This window comes from Tachysurus vachellii, chromosome 6 (genome assembly GCF_030014155.1).
Source record: "Tachysurus vachellii isolate PV-2020 chromosome 6, HZAU_Pvac_v1, whole genome shotgun sequence".
In the NCBI taxonomy this organism is placed as follows: Eukaryota; Metazoa; Chordata; class Actinopteri; order Siluriformes; family Bagridae; genus Tachysurus; species Tachysurus vachellii.
The window spans coordinates 22,818,249-22,839,312 of record NC_083465.1 but is presented as its reverse complement, the minus strand read 5'-3'; the positions used below and the strand labels follow the sequence as shown (position 1 = coordinate 22,839,312).

The window sequence follows — 21,064 nt, the reverse complement described above, 5'->3', positions numbered from 1 at the left end:
TCATCACTTATCGCACTGCACCTCGCACCCTCCAATCTACCAGCACTGCTCGACTGGTTCCACCATCTCTCAGGGTAAGAGGTAAGTATACTACAAGACTCTTTTCTGTTCTGGCAGGGGTCCGGACAGCTGAGTCACTGGCTATTTTCCAACGGGGGTTGAAGACCTACTTATTCAGCCAACACTTCGACTAGCACTTCTTTCCCTATTTTTTGCATTTATAAAAAAAAAAACAACTTTTGAAACTTTTTCATTGTAACTTTGAACAATGTTTTAAACTCATGGTATCTTAAGTATGTAACCTAGTGAACCAGCATTAATGTATCCAATGATAGAGATTTAAGCACTTATGTATGTCGCTCTGGATAAGGGCGTCTGCCAAATGCTGTAAATGTAAATGTAAATTTAACATTTATGGAAGGAGTCTCCGGTGTCAGAGCTTATAAACAGTAGGTTTTCTGCCATAGGAAAGTCTTTAGGACAGAGGCAGCATCTTCAGGAGACAGAAAAATAGAGGGGGCTCTATAAATATATAGATTATAATCTAAGCGATAAGAGGAATACATTTTGGTGTGTAACAAATGCGTGGTGTGTCTTTCAGTGTTGGCAAATAGCTGTTGTTTAAGAGGAATAACACACTTTGGAACATGCTGTGATAAATAAACAACGTAATTATATATCGTTATATAACAACACCACCTAACCGTTTTATACTTTATGTATTATTATGCATTCAAAGCAATCAGTTGAAGCATGCCAGGTGTGAAAAATGACAAGATTCAAGAGACCCAAAAGCAGTAATAACATCCCTAAAGACAAAAATTTAACTTAGACAGTACAAGCTCAGTTCTGTCAATCAAACCATGTCTAATCGGATAAATCAGTTCTGTTCTTGGAGTAATACATGCTCCCTAAATTAACACTAATCTATAGACAGTTATCAAATTTCAGCCTTCGTTTTCAGTAAAATATTCTGCTTCCTAATAATGCTGTTCTGTACCAGCTTTTTGTATCAGTCTCTGCTATTACACTTATCTTGGGAAGCAGCTTATATTCAATTAAAACTGTCTTCCCACAAATATCCCCCTCCTCTGACATTTTAATTCCGAAAAGGATTTCACAACATTCCCAAATAATTCAAAGTGAATTAATAGTTTAAAGCAGTCACTCTAGGATTTTGTGAGATTTTTTGTCGTTGCAGAAATGAACAAAAAATCAAGCAAACCCTGTCATATACGGAGGAGCTCACAGTTTTACAAAATTACCGCAGAATTTTGTCCAAGACACATCATGTGACCTCATCACAACACCACAACACATCCTCTACGATTCACTTGTGCTGAACACGAGTAGATCTCTCATAGAAATGAATGACATTTGTGTCTGCAATAGTAAGAGTTTAAAGATGAATCCAATTCAAGTAGTTTTCAGAAAAATTACAAAAACTCCACGAGTTGTAACACAAATTTAGAAAAAAGCTAGAGCAAAATCAATCAGTTTGTCAACAACATCTCTCAGAGACTGCTGAAGATCAGGACTATGCTGTAAGCTATATGTAACTCTGTGATTTCCCTTCTCCCAACACACAATGAGCTAATAACAGAGTGTAAGTAGGTGTATTAAATCAGGGGAAACTCTAAAATGTACAATATAGGTGGTATTACAGTAAGCAGCAGGAGCGGTAGCAGTAGCAGTACCAGAGCACAAACAGTAAAAACACAAACAGAGACTCACAGTAGCCACATCGTGTCCCTCCTTCAAAGATAAATCCATTTGGCACTGCTCCATATCGTCGCAGGTCCGACAGTCTCCAGTGTGCAATAACCGCTGGAGGGATATCTCGGGCTATAACGAGCAGGTTATTACAGAGATGCAGTGACGCTGCGCCACTCTCCAGCTTAGTGCCCGGCTGGATGGTTACACTGAACCTGTGGACTGAAAAAGAAAGTTTTCCTGATCAATATCAGGAATATCATGTGCTGATATTACATTTTACATTACTTCCTTAGCTTATATGGTAAATTGTGATATTATTAATATTTTCATTGAAATATGACTGATAACAGGATAATGAGCTTGTTTCTTCTTTCATTTATCTTCAGTAAGTGCTTTATCCTGCTCAGCGTTATGGTGGACATGAAACCTATGGACGTGATGGACTCAAAACTCCAGACAGAGAGGAATTTTTATTTGACATAAAACGTAGACTACAAAGTTTTAAAGAACCACAAAAACACAAGAAATTGCTAAATTGTAATAATAAAGATACGTCCTTTCTTTTTGACATCCTGTTGCCTTTCTTCAGTGTGAAAAAAAAAAATCATGCATTTTGGTAGAAAAATGCCTCTAAAGCAAAACGTCTCTCCAACATGTTTTCATGGAATCTTTGGACAATAGTGAAAAGAGTTTTATGGACTCCTTTCAATTGAATCTTAAAAGCCAGCTTCTTTTATTTAGCTTTCTGTATAGGATAGACATAACATACCCAAATAAAACACTGGAAACATTGCCAATTATAGGGAACTTGCAACATTTCATTGTCCCTTCAACGATAATATTGTAGAATTATAGTATCGTCTGTATCAATCATAGACAAAGATTAAAATCCCAGGAGAAATCCTAAATTTAAAGGCTTTATATGTGTGTCAGGAAAGAGGACATTTGCATTTGCATAAATGTCACTGTGATGTTCGTTTAAATCTGCTAAAGCAAACAGACTGGTGTGAAGTAATGTGCTGCTTTAGCTAGAGACATGCGAGCATAAAGAGTTCCCTTTAAAAAAGGATAATAAAGTATTAATGGAAATGATAAGTAAGCAAGTGTGCATGATGCGTTCATCACAACCAGGATGAAAACTTAAAAAAGTCTAATCAATATGTTTGATGGCTTAAAGCGATACTATCAATAAAACAGACTAATGCAGCTTATTTCCTGATGCAGATTATATTGTATGGCATCACTAAAACACCCACAGAGAGTCAGACAGAGAGAGAGAGAGAGAGAGAGAGAGAGAGTGAGAGAGAGAAACAGAAGTCCTCTATGCTGACTGACTCATCAATCAGGCTCAGTGTAAGGCGAGTTAGCAAGCCATCATACAGTAAGGGAGCACAGTGGAGAACAGGAGACTGATGAGAGAGTTTGAGCATCGTTTGGAATATTCACCGCGCTTCACTGAATGTAATCTATTATCACTCTGTCACAAGGCATACACACAAACAAATAAACAAAGCGAAGGATGTGAAAATAGAGAATTCAACAGAGCAGAATTGGAGGACTCATTATCTGCGATGTGCCTTAGGCATGTGCTTATGTCACATTTCTATGTCATAATCATTACATAATCATTTATCATAGCTTATGATATTACTACAATATTCGGTTGAGAAATGGATGATCACGGTGAGAGTTATGAGTCTGTCCTCACTGAGAGGAATTTGTTTCATACTGCTGCTTATTTATACCACAGTGCAGCTGATTGGTTAGTAAGTGTTTATTCACTTTCTATTACAGCGGCTCTGCAGGTTTAAATTAATGCTTTTGTTCACTTAGGTACTGTTTCTATGGTAAGGGAGAGCTCCATATAATCTGAACATAATAATGTCAGGATCACGCCCGGACTTTTTACCTGTCAGAACATTAGGGGGCGTTCCGCATTTGTCTCTTGTCAAATGTGTTTTTGTTTACGTTTTGTGTTCACGTGTCTGCCCCGGCCATGACTAATTCCTTCCTGCATCAGCACACCTGTTTCTCATGTGTCTAATTGTCTCCTATTTATTAATCCTCATCTTTGTGTTGTCTTCGTGGTCTCTGTTTGGTTGCTCTGTTTTGTTTGTTTTGAGTTACCCAGACCTTTGTGTTATGTTACATTTAATAATCGTGTTTTAGCTATCCTCGCATTTGGGTCTGAAATTTTTCCACAAAGACATCGGTGTTTTCTGACAAATAATAAAAAATATAGTCATAATTTGATATAGAAAAACCATACAAATACAGGGAAGAGTTGGAACAAGAGATAACTTTCTCATGGACTTTCAACAACATTAAAGGTGGGGTCTCCGATATTTGAGAAATGCTTCAGAAAACAGTCAGGACGAAAAAACTAAACAAAAATCGAAACAAACGTGTAGCCAATGAGCAGAAAGGGGCGTGTCTTTTCAATATGGGCGGGGAGAGTGTTTAGTGCGCATGTGTGACATTAGCAGAAAGCGGTTTTAACATTGACATGGAGGATAAAAAACAAAGAAAGAAAGTGAAGAAAGGCTTACGATAAGGCAAGAAGTAGGACGTGTTAATATAGGATCAGCTTTCCAGCGCTGGAGAGAACTGAAGGAGCGGGAAGTTGGTCACATATTCACAGATTGGAGTTTCCCGAGTCAATAACTCCTGAGCTAAACGCTGTTACTACACAAATAACACCTTATTTCTATCGTAGTAAAGTAGAGAGGCAGCTACAAGCGCATTTTGTGTAGTAACAGCGTTTAGCTCAGGGGTTATTGACTCGGGAAACTCCAATCTGTAAATATGCGCACATGCGCACTGAACACTCTCTCCGCCCATATTGACAAGACCCGCCCCTTTCTGCTCATTGGCTACACGTTTGTTTTGATTTTTGTTTTGTTTGGTGGCCTAACGCAGTTTTCAGAAGCATTTCTCAAATATCGGAGACCCTACCTTTAAATGTATCTAAAAATGACGACAATATTTTGTACAGCAAACTTTTTTCTTGCAAATATTAAATATTCTGTTTGTTGATGCTGACCCTACGGAGGAAAATCTAAGCATGCAGAACTGACCCTGTGTTTAAGAACAGAACCCTGTTAGATGAAAGAAGCTTGCCGTTACCTTCTAAGTGTGTGAGAGGAGTTCAGTGAAGGAAAGCTCTAGAGAAACTTACAGGATTGCTGGCACCTCAGCAGACCATATTTAACTTCAAGAGTACATTTGCGTCACACAACCTGACTGGCATTTAGGAGAGTGATTTAATATAGACCTCTTGACCACAAATGATGTTTGCTATGTGCGTCATCTTTGTGTGTGTGTGTGTGTGTGTGTGTGTGTGTGTGTGTGTGTCCGTTCTTTTGATAACTGTACATGAAGGTGCAGGATCAGATGCTTGTGTTATGAGAGCTTGCCACCAAACTTTCTTTTCAGCACACCTCTGATGCAATGTACAATATTGAGATTAGTTAATGTATGTATTCCCCATAAAAATAAATAAATAAATGTATACCTTCTAGGCAGAGCTTGTATAAAGCTTGTATGTTCATCTGAATATATCTGTATAGAGTGATATTGAATTAATATTAATGTCTATCAGTGCAAATGTTTTCTCACCTTCTCCGAGGCTGTAGCGGATGCGTGCATCCCATGTTAGAAGGTTTTCTCTGCTGTCAAAGCCAAGTGTAAGGGACTGTGTGAGGCAGAGGAGGGTAAGAGCGTAGTTCACTCCTTCAAAACTCTGCAAGAGCTCCAGGCCACAGATATCACCCAGAGTGAGCTGACTCCTCTCCCGCTGCCCTTTACTGCGCTCCTTATAGACCAGCACACAAAGGCAGTCTGAAACACACATACACACGCACGCACGCACGCACACACACACACACACACACACACGCACACACACAAATACATACACACATTTAGACTCCTTTTGGTATGGCTTAGTACCTTCTATGGCATCTAGACTTCTAATGAGAAACTGAACATGACAGCAGCAGGAAAGAAATTTTTTTTACTGCATAATAGTATTAAAACATTAGACAAAATCTATAAAGAAGAGGAATGAAATCCACCTTTATTAAATATTTCTTTTCTGAATCTGTGAAAAGCAAAATTAAAGAATTGACACAAAAAATACATACGATGTATCCAGAATGCTCTGCCAGAACTTGTTGGTACAGTAATGAGAGCTTGTTAGCACCTGTAGTGTTAGTCTATAATTATCCACTCCTACACAAATGTCTTATGAAGGCCAGCATGCAATTAAATTGAAGCCAGTGAGACATCACTATAATGTTGGGTTGATGGTCTATATTTACTGCTTGTTTGCTGTTGTAGTTTAGCATTAATAGACATACAAGCAGCTGCTATATGTAGCACTTCAGGGAGACAGAGAGAGTGAGACAGAGAGTGAGAGAGATCGAGAGACAGAGAGATTTATTGCAACAGCTGGAGACTAACTGACTCATTACATGACATGTTTTTTAAAACTTTTGTAGACATCAAACTATATGCTAGATACAGCTAGAACATTTTGTCACTAAAAATGCCAAAGAACCTGAAATAGCGATTTGACAGACTGCCTGAAAAATACAACCATAGACCTCACAAATAGACCAGCAAATATATTTGAGTATTTTATTTTATTCAAGCAAAAATGTGGAAGCGCTTTTAAATATGTGGTGTTTGTATCGAGCCATTTCTTGCTCTGAAAACAGACTTGTCATGATGTCCAAAAGTATGTTTTAATTTTGCAAAATGGTTCTTCTACGTTAATGTGGAAGACAATCAGAGGTGAAGATTTTTACCAGATAGCTCTACAATACGTATAAAACGACAGCTCATGCTAACAACAACAGGAAGTAATGAGGAACAGATTTCTACATTATTATCCACAATTCTGTTCAACTACCGGCTCATAGCAGCGATAAGAATTAACCCTATCTCTATCTAAAGAGAGTGATGCAGTGGCACTTTAGTCTTTTACTCTGTCCAGGTCTTACCTCCTTTTCTGTACATTTTAAAAGATCAGCTTCCAAAGCTACAGCATTTATACTAACCCCACAATCGACTGCATTATGTTTGTGATCTTACAGATCACTAACTAGCAGAGCCGAGTCTCTGCCATAACTCAGATTTACTGTGTCGTACAGCTTCTTTGACTTGAAAACAACTCCAGCAGTCGCTGTCTTCACTCCTTCTGTGATGGATTTCTTATTTATATAAAGATTTAAAGATGCTGGATAACAGAAAATGAGAGAATAGCTAAAAGCTGATCTGTGTAATTTTTGAGATTTTGTTAGATTTGGTTTTTCTCCATTTAAACATTATTGTAACTGCCCTAAAAATGTGCAACATATAAGCACTAATTTCTCACAGCAATAATGAAAATGTATCAAGGAATAAATTAGAACAGGAATCTTTCACAGCGTGCAACACGACATTTATCATTTTAATACAAACTGATTTTTACGTTTTTGCAGGAGATGATGGTAAATATCATTAAGATAAAATAAAATATTTCACAGTTTTACACATATTTATATTTAATGTTAAACAACGTTAACTCAATGATAACTCTAAAATAAAATATTTTAGATGGGAAATTGAGGTGAATCTTTATCGGGATGTTGATTCATACAGAATTACAGTGTACAGTGTACAGTGCTCAAAGCTAAAGAGATGGAGAAATGTTCTATACTACAGATGCTGTTAAATAAAACTGAGTTATATTAATGCGCTTTTCTAATATGTTACTATTTCGGTAGTTATAGCTCATATACTATGATTTTTATTTAAATAAATAAAACTCTTATAAAATTGGTCTTATAAAATGGTCTTATAAAATTGGTTTATAAAATAAATAAAATTGGTTATATGATGACGTTTTCTGTTAGGAGACATTTAGGGAAGGAGACTCTAGTGTTTCAGCACTTTGGAACAGTCAGTAAGTCCACCGTGGACAAAACGCTATTTATTTTTCTCTGTAACAAGTCAACATGCATTTTAAGAAAGAGTTTTGCCTAAAAGAACAACTGTTTAAAGCTAGTCTAACATTCTATAGCATTAAATGTAGCTATAAAACGTGTTAAAAGTGTGACCTGGCATTCATTAATAAATTGAGGCTATTGATGAGTTTTTACTTTAAGTGATGCTGTTATAGGAAAATAATCCACTTGGACTTTGCATCCTGTGTGATTCCTTATTTACTGGCATTTCCAGACACAAGTATGTACAAAAATTCACTGATATAATAGATTTGCACGAGGCTCTTTGTGTAAAATGAATCCAATTCAAATAGGGCTAAAGAGGGGGGAAACTGTATAAATGAAGAAATAATGAAAAATAAACAGGAAAGATGCAGTCGTATGACGCTGAACTTGTCACCTTGTCACCAGCAGTCTCAATAGAAACCGTACACTAATATTAAGTTATAATATTAATTTAGAATATTTTGACTAATGAATATTTCATGAATTTCTTCTTCAATCGACAATCATTTAAAGCTCGTGCTGTTGCTCGTGCCTCAATTTGTCACAGTCTTGCACGTGCTCTCATTTGCTCGTGCTACCACAGCGGTGGTCTGATGTCACTAGGACTCCAGGTGAAATACCAGTCAGGAGAAAATGCATTATAAATACTTTACAGAGCTTTTACACAATCTTTGGTTCATGTTTATTTAATTTAGGAACCACGTGTTTGTTTGTTAACAATTGACACTGCTGTAACTAACACACACACACACACACACACACAGACATACATACTGTTTTTTAATGCGTGCCGTTAGCTTACCTGCTACTGGAGAGGGCTTTCTCAGGACCACCCATCTGCTCTTCCACTGTAGAGACAGAAAGATAGTAAAACTCTCACCAGGGCCAGGTACACTCACACAACAGCAACTTATTCCACTCTAATAAGAGGTGATAAGAAGTTTAGAAAAACCTTTTTCCCTTCTCGGAGTCTAACTTGTCCCTCGACGACCACTGTATCGGTCATCTTGTGTCATGGTTCCCGACAGCTGTGTGTGCGCGCGGGTGAGTGCAAGAGCACGTGTCTCCAGTTCAAAATAACTTTACTGGTTGTCTGCACATGGTGTAAACTGCTCTCCCTCTCCTTTACTCCCCTTCTGACGTTTTACAAACTTACAGTACAGTAGTACTTATATCACGCATATAATATACTGTAAGAGGACGGTATTGTCCGTAATACCGAACCTCTCTGATATAAATGTTTCAATGTATTATTATATATTGTTTCCATTAACTTGTAAATTAATGCAATTAGATAATACCAGCATATTCTTTGGAAGTTTGAGAAAACACTCCTGAATGTGAGGGAAACAGATGAAACTTTACACAAACAGTCTAGGAATCGATCCAGCGACCCTGGAGTCATTGAGCAGTAATGCTACTCACTGTGCCACACTGCAACCTTATTCTTAACAACTAATTAATGAAGTAATCAGTTAAGTATTGAGAAAAACCTATGGTTTCTACACATGAGACTTTTTTAATAGACTGAAACAAGATCTAAAAAACATTCACGATAGCATACCATAATGTTTACATTATAATCAAGCCCAAAAGTCTCCACACCATCAAAACTGTCATGTTTTCATATAATTGTGAAATTCTGGACCCCACAAACAGAAACCTCCTCCTAGAGTGGGGCTTAAGTTTCTGCAAACAGACAGCTAAGCGCCAGGACAGACGTTTTCGCAGTTGTTCCCTGGGGTTAGGGTGTCCAGTTTGAGGTTTCAAATTGAATTGAAGTCACTTAACCCCTCAGTCAGCAGCCCATTAGTGTAAACATTCCTCAAAGTCTCAGACAATGGGGACTGAAATCAGTCCAACAGTCCACCAACAGCCCACACACATAACTACAGTATGTGTGATATCTATCTATCTATAACTGTTCCGTAACAAAATAGAGAAATAAATATCCACAACAGGTGCCAGACTAATATCCTTGGCTTTTAACTGAAACGCTTGCTGATACAGTTAAAGTGGAAATGTGACTAGATAACATTGCACTGCATTGGCGCCGACGTGGCTGAAAGTTCTGCTTGTTTTTTGTGCTCACTGTTTTGATTCCACTTAGAGCTTTCCTTCTCTGTTCCAGGTGACCTGAGATTGTAAAAGGATCAAGACATTTATATTGCGATATGTAAGCGGATGGCTGAGTTTTATGAAATCATTTTCCCCATGAGGAATACTCGTGAACTATATTACCACAGGATAATTTTATTTCACAGGCTTTTGCTGACCAAATACGTTTTTTTTCCAGATTTTTACTCTTTAGTCCTGCAGGCATCAGTGAGCAATGGGTCATTCAGTATTTCACCCTATTACAAACCTTAATAAGTGCATGTATTTGATGCTTTTGCCCGAAGTAACTTAAATTAATTTGCTGAAGGAAGCATTCCTCTTGAGGTAAATGCGGTTAAGACCTGTACTGAAGGACATTAGGCCAGAAAAAAATCACACGTTCAATTAAACTAATGAAGCTTGTGAGTCTATGTGGTTGTGTGTTTATATTTAAAGATATTTTGGAATTATTTTTAATATTCATAAAAACATTTAGCTGCCCAGTTTCAGTGAGCCTGTGACCACTGTAGCCTCAGACTCCTGTTCTTGACAGACACAAGCGGGACTCTTCTCTGTTGTAGCTCATCCACCTCAAGGTTCAACATGCTGTGCATTCTGGGATGTTTTTCTTCTCACTACAGTTCTAAGAAATCAGAGTCTGGCCATTCCATTTTGACCTCTCTCATAAACAAGCTGTTTCTGTCAGCAGAACTGCCACTCATATTTTTCGCTACTCAGATATTTTTTTTTCTTCAAGCTATTCTGTGAGAAACCCTTCCACATAAAAATCGCAGACTTTCAGCCTGACTGAAACTAGCATTAATGCCCAGGATCATAGTCTTTCTCCATTCTGATATTCGGTGTTAACATGATCTGTATCTCCTGACATGTAGCTGCATGATCGTATGCATTGTGCTGCTGCCACCTGATTGGATAACTGCATTAAAGTGTTAGCCATAACATCTTGCTATAGTTGCCGCAACGTTAGCTGATCTGGTTAGGGAACAAGATGAATCTATATAAACACTTGATGCTTGTTAAAATAATTTTTTAAACGTCACTCGTTAATAACATTCTACATATATAATTAGCTGCCGTATTAAAGACATAGTATCCTGTAACCGAATGTAGAAATCAACAGGTAACTCAATCTGTCTTGTAAACAAATATATTTAACTCAGCAATATTAAATGGTGTAACTAGAGTCAGAGCAGTTTAGGGAAGAATGAAAGGATAGCATAACAGAGATGATAAAATAGCAATTGTTGTAGTACACACTCTGCATTATGATATTTTAACTATGACAAAGCAATGTGAAGCTCAGAAAAAATGTTAATCCTGGTTATGGCACTGCTCACAGCTCCAGGGTGTTCATCCTGGTTTCAGCTTACTGTCTGTGTCGGTCTGTATTACACTGATATTAATGCTCTTGGCTCTAGTGGGTCAGTCCATTACAATCAGATCAGCAACTCTGTGTGACATTACTGAGGATCTGGATGAGATTTGAGGCAAACTTCTACTAAGCTCCACTAGTCTTGTAGCTCCAGTGCATGAGTTAAGAAGAAATCATGGTCATGGGTTACATTTCTGAACTACTACATTTGGGGAAAACTTTGTAAGGGATAATTTTGTTTAATCCCTTTAGCAAAAAAGTGACAAGATTTTCTCTGTTTCTTTTGTGATTGACAGTAAATCAGTACATCATCATACACGTGCTGTTAAAATTACACTTTGGAATAAATGCAAAAATTGGCATGAAATCAAATAAAATTGTATTTCTTAATTAAGTTTTGGAGGGGCACGGTGGCTTAGTGGTTAGCACATTCGCCTCACACCTCCAGGGTCGGGGTTCGATTCCCGCCTCCGCCTTGTGTGTGTGGAGTTTGCATGTTCTCCCCGTGCCTCGGGGGTTTCCTCCGGGTACTCCGGTTTCCTCCCCCGGACCAAAGACATGCATGGTAGGTTGATTGGCATCTCTGGAAAATTGTCCGTAGTGTGTGATTGTGTGAGTGAATGAGAGTGTGTGTGTGTGCCCTGTGATGGGTTGGCACTCCGTCCAGGGTGTATCCTGCCTTGATGCCCAATGACGCCTGAGATAGGCACAGGCTCCCCGTGACCCGAGGTAGTTCGGATAAGCGGTAGAAAATGAATGAATGAATGAATGAACTAAGTTTTGGTATGTATTGGAGTGTGACGGTGACTGATCCTCTAAAAAAATGTCATTTCCTGAACTAATTAATTCAACACTCGCACCACTGCCACCCTTTATCATATTATGTATTGACCACTTTTTTGATTATTATAGGTTATTTATAGGTTTTTTACCCATACATACAGTGACAACATTCTGCAAATGTTTTTATCTGTGCAGAAAGAACACATAACCACAACTGTATAGCTAATAATAATGCCAATTATGTACTTCCCTACATTCCTGATGAGCTCTACGTGTGATATGGCTATGCCATCATTTTGCGGGCGCAGCAGTGTCCTAGTGCGCGCGCACACACACACACACACACACACACACACACACACACATATCTGGCAAATGTCAGCATAATGCTTGGAAAAAAATGATGATTCAAGCTGTGTTAATATTCAGAAGCCATTTTCTCCATGTTTGATTACACTTATGTTTGGCAGACAATAATATCACTTCTGGAGACCCAATCAGGTAAGTTATAAGATATGACATGTGTTATAAGATATGACATGTGATATGACGTGTATGACATGGTGTGCCAAGTTTAGATTGGAAGCACTGAATGTCCTGCACAGATCCCCACTGAAAACCTTTGGATTGAATTGGAGTGTTAACACTTGACCTCACTAATGCGCTTACGGCTAAACGATTACAAATGTGTAGCAGTGAAGACTTTCCCCAAAAATGTACATTTTCATTCAAGGTAGATTTATTAATGACAGTGAAAGTGTAGTTACTGTTCTCTGTCTATGTGTAGCATGACGATTTATTTTTTTGTGTAAAAATAGTATTCAAATATAATCTTCAAAACAAATGATTGGTTCAAACAACTGAGGAAAATAATAAAGAGGTATAAAGAATTATGTTTTTTCTTCTAAATACTGGAGTTTATAAATCTTTCCTAAGCCAAATGTTATTTTCAAGGTTCCTTTCAGTCAGAAAAATGAAAAGATATAACGCAGCACTCTGGGTCCCAAACAGATCCTGTGTGTGAGATCAGACAAAGGTAGCTTTGTGCTTGCTCTCAGATGAGGGTGGAGTGTTTGCCGGTTCTGTGGCTTTAACAGGCAGGGGTTTGTTAGGGAGTTGTCCTGACATCTGCCATGCTCCTCTTCTGATTCTCACCCTGCGATTCCTCATATCCCCTGTCTGCTTTTGTACACTGGAGTTCATCCCTCCATCCCGACGTCTGGTGTCCTCTACACACACTCCATCCACATCCAGCACCTGTCGACTGGGTAGAGAAGTGCGCTTAGGTTGCTTGGATCTTGGGCCCCCTCTGGCTCGTGGAGGTGGAAGAGGAGGAGGAGGAGGAGGAGGAGGAGGAGGAGGAGCAGGTTTAGGAGCTGGGGGAGGAGCAAGCGGAGGGGCAGAGGGCGTTCTCTTCTGAGACAGTTTGGAAATGCTGCTTTTGTCCTTCTGCCTTCTTCGTTCTCTTCCTGAAGAAAGCAGTCATGAGCAGACAGAGAATACATACAGGCTGTTAGTGGAGCGGAAATAGTACACACTCTGAAAACAGGGTTATAACTGAACCTTTCCTTGTAACTGGGATAGTATGTATACTCTCTGTAACTGTACTTCATGGAATTCAAATCATTTTTGTATACACATCTCCATATAAAAGATATAAAGTAAAGGTATACATTACCATACCAGCCCAGTGACAAAGAAAGGTACCGTATAGTAACATTTGTTTTATTTTTAGGCTCTTAAATGATCTAATGTTTGATAGTAAAGCAAGCTAGATCCTTCTGATTGAATGCAGTGTAACACTGCAGGGTAAACATTTAAAAACAATATTTGTGTGATTTCTTTTTCCAGGAAACATGGGCAGTGATATGCTCATTAATGTAGTACAAAGAGATTAAATAACACAACGCAACTAAGCTCAAGTATGTGTCGTGCAAATGACGATGCATTTCACTTTTTTTTCCAGAATATGAAATACAGACATCCCTGATATTTGACAAAATAGTTTATTTATAATATTTAAAGGAATTTTAATCATGTAAATGAAAATTTGGGCATGTAAGATTGTGGACAACCTTTATTTTGTAAGCAACATTAGTCTAGAAAAATAATAAAAACATTAAAAAAATTCACACCAATACACAATTAAACACTTCTAAATGTTTGCCCCACAGTGTGTGAATAATCAACATCTCACTGGGAAATAAAACACACTCACCTCACCCAGTAAAGTAGACATGTAGGAATGAATGCACACATTAAACACACTACTAAATATGATGCACTATAAGGATTGAATAAAAACGAAATAAAGTCAGGGATAGGATTAAAAGAACAGAAAGATCTGTGAAGCACCGATTCATTTCAGTAAAGAAGGACATTTATTGCAGCGTGACACTAAATGGACTCAGGCACTGATTAATAACTGTGTTGCGTCAAATTACCGAGCCATGACTCTCTCAGTCATGAGACCAGTCCTTTTACTTCACAGACTGATGGTAAAAATGGTGCCAACTTCATTTTTGGGCATATTCATTTCAAGTGAAAATGAAATATGATTTGGATTTAGTCACACTGCCCCCTTGTGGCGTGTATCTTAATTACATGAGTTCCATGACTATTGAAGATGAGACATTTCAAGAAAAAAATATTCACTCTCAGTCCTCGGAATATAGTGACCAAGTAATTGTGAAGTATACAGAAGAGGAAAAAAAATCTGAACTGAAATAGAAAAAGATGTCCAGACACAATGCAACTGTACTAAAGGATGTAAAAGCCATCCTGTAATGGCTTTTAATACAGAAGCATTTTACTGAGGCAGCTGATGTGAAGCAGTTAATCAGTCCACACTTCCTGCCATGTCCATTAGGTGGAGCCATGTCTCTGCTAAGTACCTACCTCTCACCTGATGATGCTATGGAAAGTGTTTTTGGACTTTAGCATGTGTTTGTTGATGTGAAACTGTCAGGTGAAATAACAGCACTGGTTTGAGAAATACTAAAAATGGTGATGTGTGGTCTGCTGTGCTGCTAGGACTCTGGTATGTGCAGAGACTCTGTATGTGCTGAGACTGTTTGAGTTTTTGGTGGTTTTAAGGATTACATGTTTTTCTTTCGCCATTTATAATATATTTATTTGATAAAATAAAGAGAAAGAGCCATAGAAGGCATGTAAATTTTGAGAGTGAGTCGGGAAAACACCCTGAATGAGCATCATGCGCACACACACACACACACACACACACACCCCTAAACCCTGGCATGTCGTATGAGGCATATGGTGGTATGAGATAATTGCAGAACCCAGAGAAAACCCACAGAGACACAGGAAGAACATGTACTTTGCTTGTATTTGCATACTGGAAACCTAAAAAAGCTCTTATGTTTTATAACTAAATAACACACCAATCTTGACAAATTAGTCTTTTTATCTCCATTTCTTAAAAGACTAATTTGTCAATTGAGAGTCTGTGGCATGAACTGCGATAGAAATGAAACTATAAACAAAACTGACGAGGAAGGAAAGAGAAAAAGGAGCAGGGATGAATAAGTTTTAATTAAAGGTCATTTCTCTACATTTTTCAACATTTTTGACCTCGCTCATCAACAAGCCGTTTCTGTCCTCTGAACTGATGCTCACTGAATTTTTTTCAGTTATAGAAATGTTCAAACCAACCCATCTGACAGCAAGATCCATGCCAGTCAAATTCACTAAGATGACATTTTCCCCCCATTCTGATGGTTAAACATGATCTTATCTGCTCTTATCTACATGGTGTTATGCACTGCATTGCTGTCACACCAATGTATAGGTGTTCAGGTGTTCCTAATAAAATGCTCCATCGAGTATATATACTTTACATAGTTCTGTGATATTTTTGATAAATAGGCCAACTCTAGTATTTAAGATTTTATCTTTAAAAGGGCATCTTTAATAGAGACTTTATAAGTGAAAAGAAGCCTTGTGAAGACTCTGGACTAAAAATACACATTGTGTAAGATTCAAGATCTACTCTGATACACTACCACGAGATGCAGCGTCAGAACTCTGTTCAGAGGAGACTATCAGCCTACATCGATTTAGAATGTTATGCACTAAAAAAAGAAGCTCACCTGACAAGAAATCATTAGAACCCTAACCCCGGAAGACGATTGGATACCTATGGAGACACTTGTAAAAGAGAATTGGACAGTGCATTTAATCCAAATGAAGGTTCAAATCTGTCTGACTGGCACTAAATAATTAAACAGGAACGAATGAAGCGGCTGAGTATTATTTTATTCACTTTAGATGTGCAAATACTGACTGTTTGAACAAAGGCAACATGTGAAACCAGCTGAAATAGGCAAGGTCATTGAGACAAGCTCAGATTCCTCCCTGATTAGTATCTGTACTCACATTAGAACAACTTCATTCAAAATTCAGGCTCCGCATTTGCTAGCGTTACTCTCCCACTTCCATTCAGCACAACAGCTCAGAACAAACAGGCCTTGTTGAGAGTAATAAGAGAGACAGAAAGAGAGAAAGAGAGAGTGTGTGAGAGGGAGAGAGAGAGAGAGAGAGATGACACCACAAATAAAGAGAGTAAAAGCAGGAGACGGATCCAGCATCCATATCATCATCTAGTGTCTTATGAAAAAACCCAGAGATTTCTGCCTAGAGGATTTCCTTCATTTTTGCACCATGTATAGAGAAAGAGGGAGATATGCGTGGTGGATGAGAGTGGCATTGAGGAAGGAAACAGGCCAGTTTTGTTTTAGCCCAATTCCAGCATCCTAATGACACAAAGCCTGTCTAATCAGCCATTCACTTCAGCTGGGCCTCCATGCATAGCTAATGCAGTGTGAGAGAGAAGAGAGAGAGAGAGGAATGGTGTGTGTGTGTGTGTGTGTGTGTGTGTTTGGGGGGGTCGGGGGGGTTGAGCAGGAAAAAGAACAAAAGGAAAAAGCAGGAAAAAGAACAAAAGGAATGATGAATATAGAGCTACTGTATGAAGAACTTTAGTATATGGGTTATTAGGAGAGAGGTTAAAGTAAAGCTCTCGGTTAGACGGCTGATTTAAGCAACACTGTTTACTGTTCGATGTAGATTTTATATTTCACTGTATAGTTTTCTGCAAGTTTCTGTAAAAAAAAAAAAAAAAAAAAGATCCAGCACCCCATACTTTGTTAGTTCAGCAAATATGATGTCTGGCTACTTTTTTTGTACTACATACATTTCTCATTGTAAAATAATCACCTTCAGGGTGGGAAGAGTAACTCCACTCAATGTAGGGCCATAGCCCCATCTTGTTTAATTATTACTCCTAAAGAATGTGTACTGCATGCCCTGTGCGAACAAGGGAAGTGGTAGCTCAGTGCTTAAGGCATTGGCCTCATGATCAGGTCCACCATGCTGCCACTGCTGGGCCCCTGAGCATGGCCCTTAACCCTTAATTGCTCTATATAAGTATGTCTGTCAAATGAATTAAATGTAAACAATGTACAATAAGTATCTGTAAAAAGAAAAAACATACATAGAAAGAAGACACAGGCCAGAAAAAAGGACACACAGAATATTAGAGCTAAAGATGTCGCTCTAACATTTATTTCACTGTATATACAGAAATGCAGAGATATGGCACAGACTGGAATGGATCGTCATCTCAACAAAACTGCTACAGAAAATGTGATGAGATCTCAGCGTCTACAGCAAAATAGCAGACAATTCAACAACGCTGGTATCTCCAATACAAGCAAAAACCTGTACACAGTTAGTATTTCTTTGTCATTTAGTAAAACATACTTTGAACACAAACTGGATAAATTAAGGTTGTAGGGATTATATTACATAATACTATATGCAAGAGAAGAGAGTGGATGTTAACTGTGTAAACATTGTTGAATTGCTTGTTGAAAAAAAAACGGATTTCAGGACGAGTGTAAAGAAATGGCACACTGGAAATCTAAGATCTTGAAAGCATTAAGAATTGAATGGAAAATCCACAACACTGTCTCTCTCTGTGTGTGTGTGTGTGTGTGTGTGTGTGTCTGTCTGTCTGTCTCAGATTTGGGAAATATATTTGGTCATATCTCACCTCTTAAAGGTGCGACAAACATGATTTTATCACATGAACAGATTCCTGACGACTAACGCTATTGGTTATGTTTCACACTGAGCTGAAGGCTCATGGCGGTCTGCAGGATGAGTAACGACTATGACGTGAACAAGTTTCTTCTTGTTTGGAAATTGCAGTCAGCCATGTGATCATCAGGGAGGCAGAGTTTAACAGTAGTTATAAATTATACCTTGATGCTCATATTTCATGTTTAGGCGATGTTTCTGTGATGCTCGTTCATCCAATTATTGACAGTATCTTTCTAATACATTGTACCACCATTGGGAAAAGATGTCAATATAGTACCTGTTGGCTAGTTAAACTACACTGTATTGAGAAAAGTAAGGAATTACAAAGTATTAAGCTCTAAAACAGTTGTTTTCTTTGTTATGGTGAAACAGCAAAGTCATTAAGTCAGGAATTTGGTGACTAAACTTGATTCTGAGACTCTCTATTGTTATTAGAACTCTAATGCAGACTTTAGATCGGGAATTTACATTCATGATAAAACAGCTTCATGATGACTCATGAAGACAGCATTTGTCACTGATTCTGCACATGTTTAAACCTGTCATGACATTAGGCAAGAAGCCAGCATGGTATCATGGGTGTCAATTTGTACTCATTTTTAAGCATGGCTTATATACAAAGTTTCCAGCAGTTACACTCCCAAGATTCCTTGATCTCAAACATGTCCTTTTAGTTTCACCGTACTTATTGAAAAACATGTTTTAAGATATTGAGAACTAAACAATAAGCAGAGATGCTGATGGATTACTATAAGGATATGAGTCAGAGCTAGCATTGAACTTCATTCATGAAAAATCACTCAGAGAACAAATATGGTGTTATGTCTCATGACTGTAAATTTGTATTGCTCGTTGGTCAATCGGGACGTGGTGCAATGGTTGATGCTTTTCACACCACTTCATATTGATGTATTATGCTAATTCTAAATCCTGTGGCATTGAGAGGGCATGTGTACTCCCAGAGAGAACATGATGGTTGTAGTTAACCACTCACTGACAATCACACTGTCTTCTGTCGTTTGTACTGTCATATGTTGGTGTGTCATGAAATGTGATTGGATGCAAAAAAAAAAAACCTTTCTAGCAAAGAAAGCTTGTTAGTTAGCATCTGTATATATTTCTCTTTTCCAATAGTTCAGTAAAGTGCTCTTAGAAGGCAACATATTTACAGGGGGGAGTCACGGCTTTGACGAGGTTTGGCAAAGAGAAGAACGACAGCAAGTCCACAGCACTCAATAAAACACACAGCAGATCTTCAGGAAGAACAGTGAAAAGGGAGTGCGTGAGAGGGAAAGCACAGGTCACACAGGAGAGGTACCTGGCTGGGCCCAGCTGTCCTGATAAGCATCCTCTCTGAGGAGGCGCGGTCGTTCTGGGGAGCGAGGGAGGGGCAAAGGGGATGGAGGGAGGAGCAAGCTGTTAGGGATGGCAATATCACCTTCACCCACCAGTGTCAGGTCCGTACCATGCTCCTCCTCCTCCAGTGCCTGGGCCCCACTGTCTCGCTTCCAATTGCCATGACTATGTGAGATGGGTGAGAGAGTGGGGCCAAATGTCGCCTGTTTACGGGGAGCGGGGTTCCTATGGAGTGGCATGAAGGCTCTCCGGCCACCTGGCCCTTCCACGCCCGAATCCAAGCTCTGTGTCTGGTGGCTGGCGCTGAGGGCAGAGCCGTTCTCTTTGGAACGTGGACGGGGTTTGCAGGGATTAGGGTTGGAGCTGATGGGGACGTCTCCAGGACTCGTGTCAGGATCAAGGCGCAGGAAGTCAGGTAAGACTAGGTCAGATTTGTTCAGCAGACCCCGCTGGTCGTCAGCTCGGTTGCTCTGTGCTTTGGATATGAGCTCGAAGAATTCTAGTTAGAAAACATACAGCAGTTCAAATCCAAGAAAACAATCCAGAAAACAAGTGACACCAATACATGTTCGAGAAAAGCTGTGCTCAAGAGCAAGATAGAGAGAGAGAGAGAGAGAGAGAGAGAGAGAGAGCATTCTGTGAAAGAACATTAGTACCATCTTTGCTGTGGTATTCTAGCATTAGCTGGGTCAGCCAACTAAGTCGGGTTAATCAAGAGTAGCCAAGCAACTTAAAGTTAATTTAAACGACAATTTGGTATAAAGAGAAGGAAGGATGGTTAGACAGAGGGCAAGAATCTTTACCTTCAGCTTCATCTATATTAAGCTTTTTCTGTTTTCGCTTTTCCATCTGGGCCCTGGTTTTGACAGTCGTAGCTTTTCCTGATGATCTGTCCTCCGCCTGGGTGGTCACAATGAGAACGGGGCACGTTAGGGATGGGTGCAAGAGGGCTGAAGTTGCCTAGGGTCTTTTTCCACTGCACAATGTACTAGAATTTTTGGCACCAGAAAAAATGGAACTGTGCCAACTGATTTCGTGCCAAAGTTGCATGGTTTTAGGCACCTGGTCAAATTGTCACCAGTGGGATCTAATGGTACCTGGGAGTAAGGCCACCAGAACAGTCTGTTGCCCAGACAAACTCTAGCCTGGTCGTGTTTATAAGTTTGTCTTTGGTTTTCTCAGACAAATGTCTAAGCATGTAACCTTTCTGATACCAACACAAACAGAGTGACCCGTAATAATCACTTGTATCATCAAGGCATCTCTCTAGTGGATGGGAAATGAACTACCCCAAGTCCCAGTGGTTTTTGTTTGGGACAGTTCTTGTTTTTTAACAAGCAGTGGAAAAATGCCCTGTGGGGATTCTTCTTTAAGAATGGATGAGATCTAATTCATAAGGGGACTGTGGACTATTTCCTGAGCTTGCATCCACACATACATAGAAACACTGCTGATACTACAGTCACTACATAAATTCAGCTCCACTCCATCAAAGCACAGCACATAACCACCGCCACCACCACCACCAATGTAGCAGACTACAAAATCCAGAAAGCAACACTTTGTTCTAACTTCCTCGAATTCCCTACGCTCCTGT

At 38.9% G+C, this 21,064-nt stretch overlaps 2 protein-coding genes across 3 annotated transcripts in view; both read right to left on the bottom strand.

The window, feature by feature from the left end:
• Positions 1-8,718, bottom strand: part of dok7b (docking protein 7b) — a 34,554-nt gene extending 25,836 nt beyond the window's left edge. The window contains exons 1-4 of the mRNA XM_060872939.1: positions 8,665-8,718; positions 8,515-8,560; positions 5,335-5,556; positions 1,735-1,935 (exon numbers count right to left, since the gene is read on the bottom strand). Coding sequence (XP_060728922.1) covers positions 1,735-1,935; positions 5,335-5,556; positions 8,515-8,560; positions 8,665-8,718 — 523 coding nt within the window. The remainder of the gene's footprint in view (positions 1-1,734; positions 1,936-5,334; positions 5,557-8,514; positions 8,561-8,664) is intronic.
• Positions 8,719-12,951: 4,233 nt separating this feature from the next.
• The window catches only part of rgs12b (regulator of G protein signaling 12b), a 69,121-nt gene continuing 61,008 nt past the window's right edge, over positions 12,952-21,064 (bottom strand). The window contains exons 17-19 of one of the 2 annotated variants that reach the window (XM_060872913.1): positions 20,271-20,367; positions 19,430-19,966; positions 12,952-13,454 (exon numbers count right to left, since the gene is read on the bottom strand). In XM_060872913.1, the coding sequence (XP_060728896.1) occupies positions 13,012-13,454; positions 19,430-19,966; positions 20,271-20,367 (1,077 nt within the window). In that variant the 3' untranslated portion in view covers positions 12,952-13,011. Of the gene's footprint in view, positions 13,455-19,429; positions 19,967-20,270; positions 20,368-21,064 lie in introns of those variants that run through there. The other variant, XM_060872914.1, reaches the window with a different exon arrangement.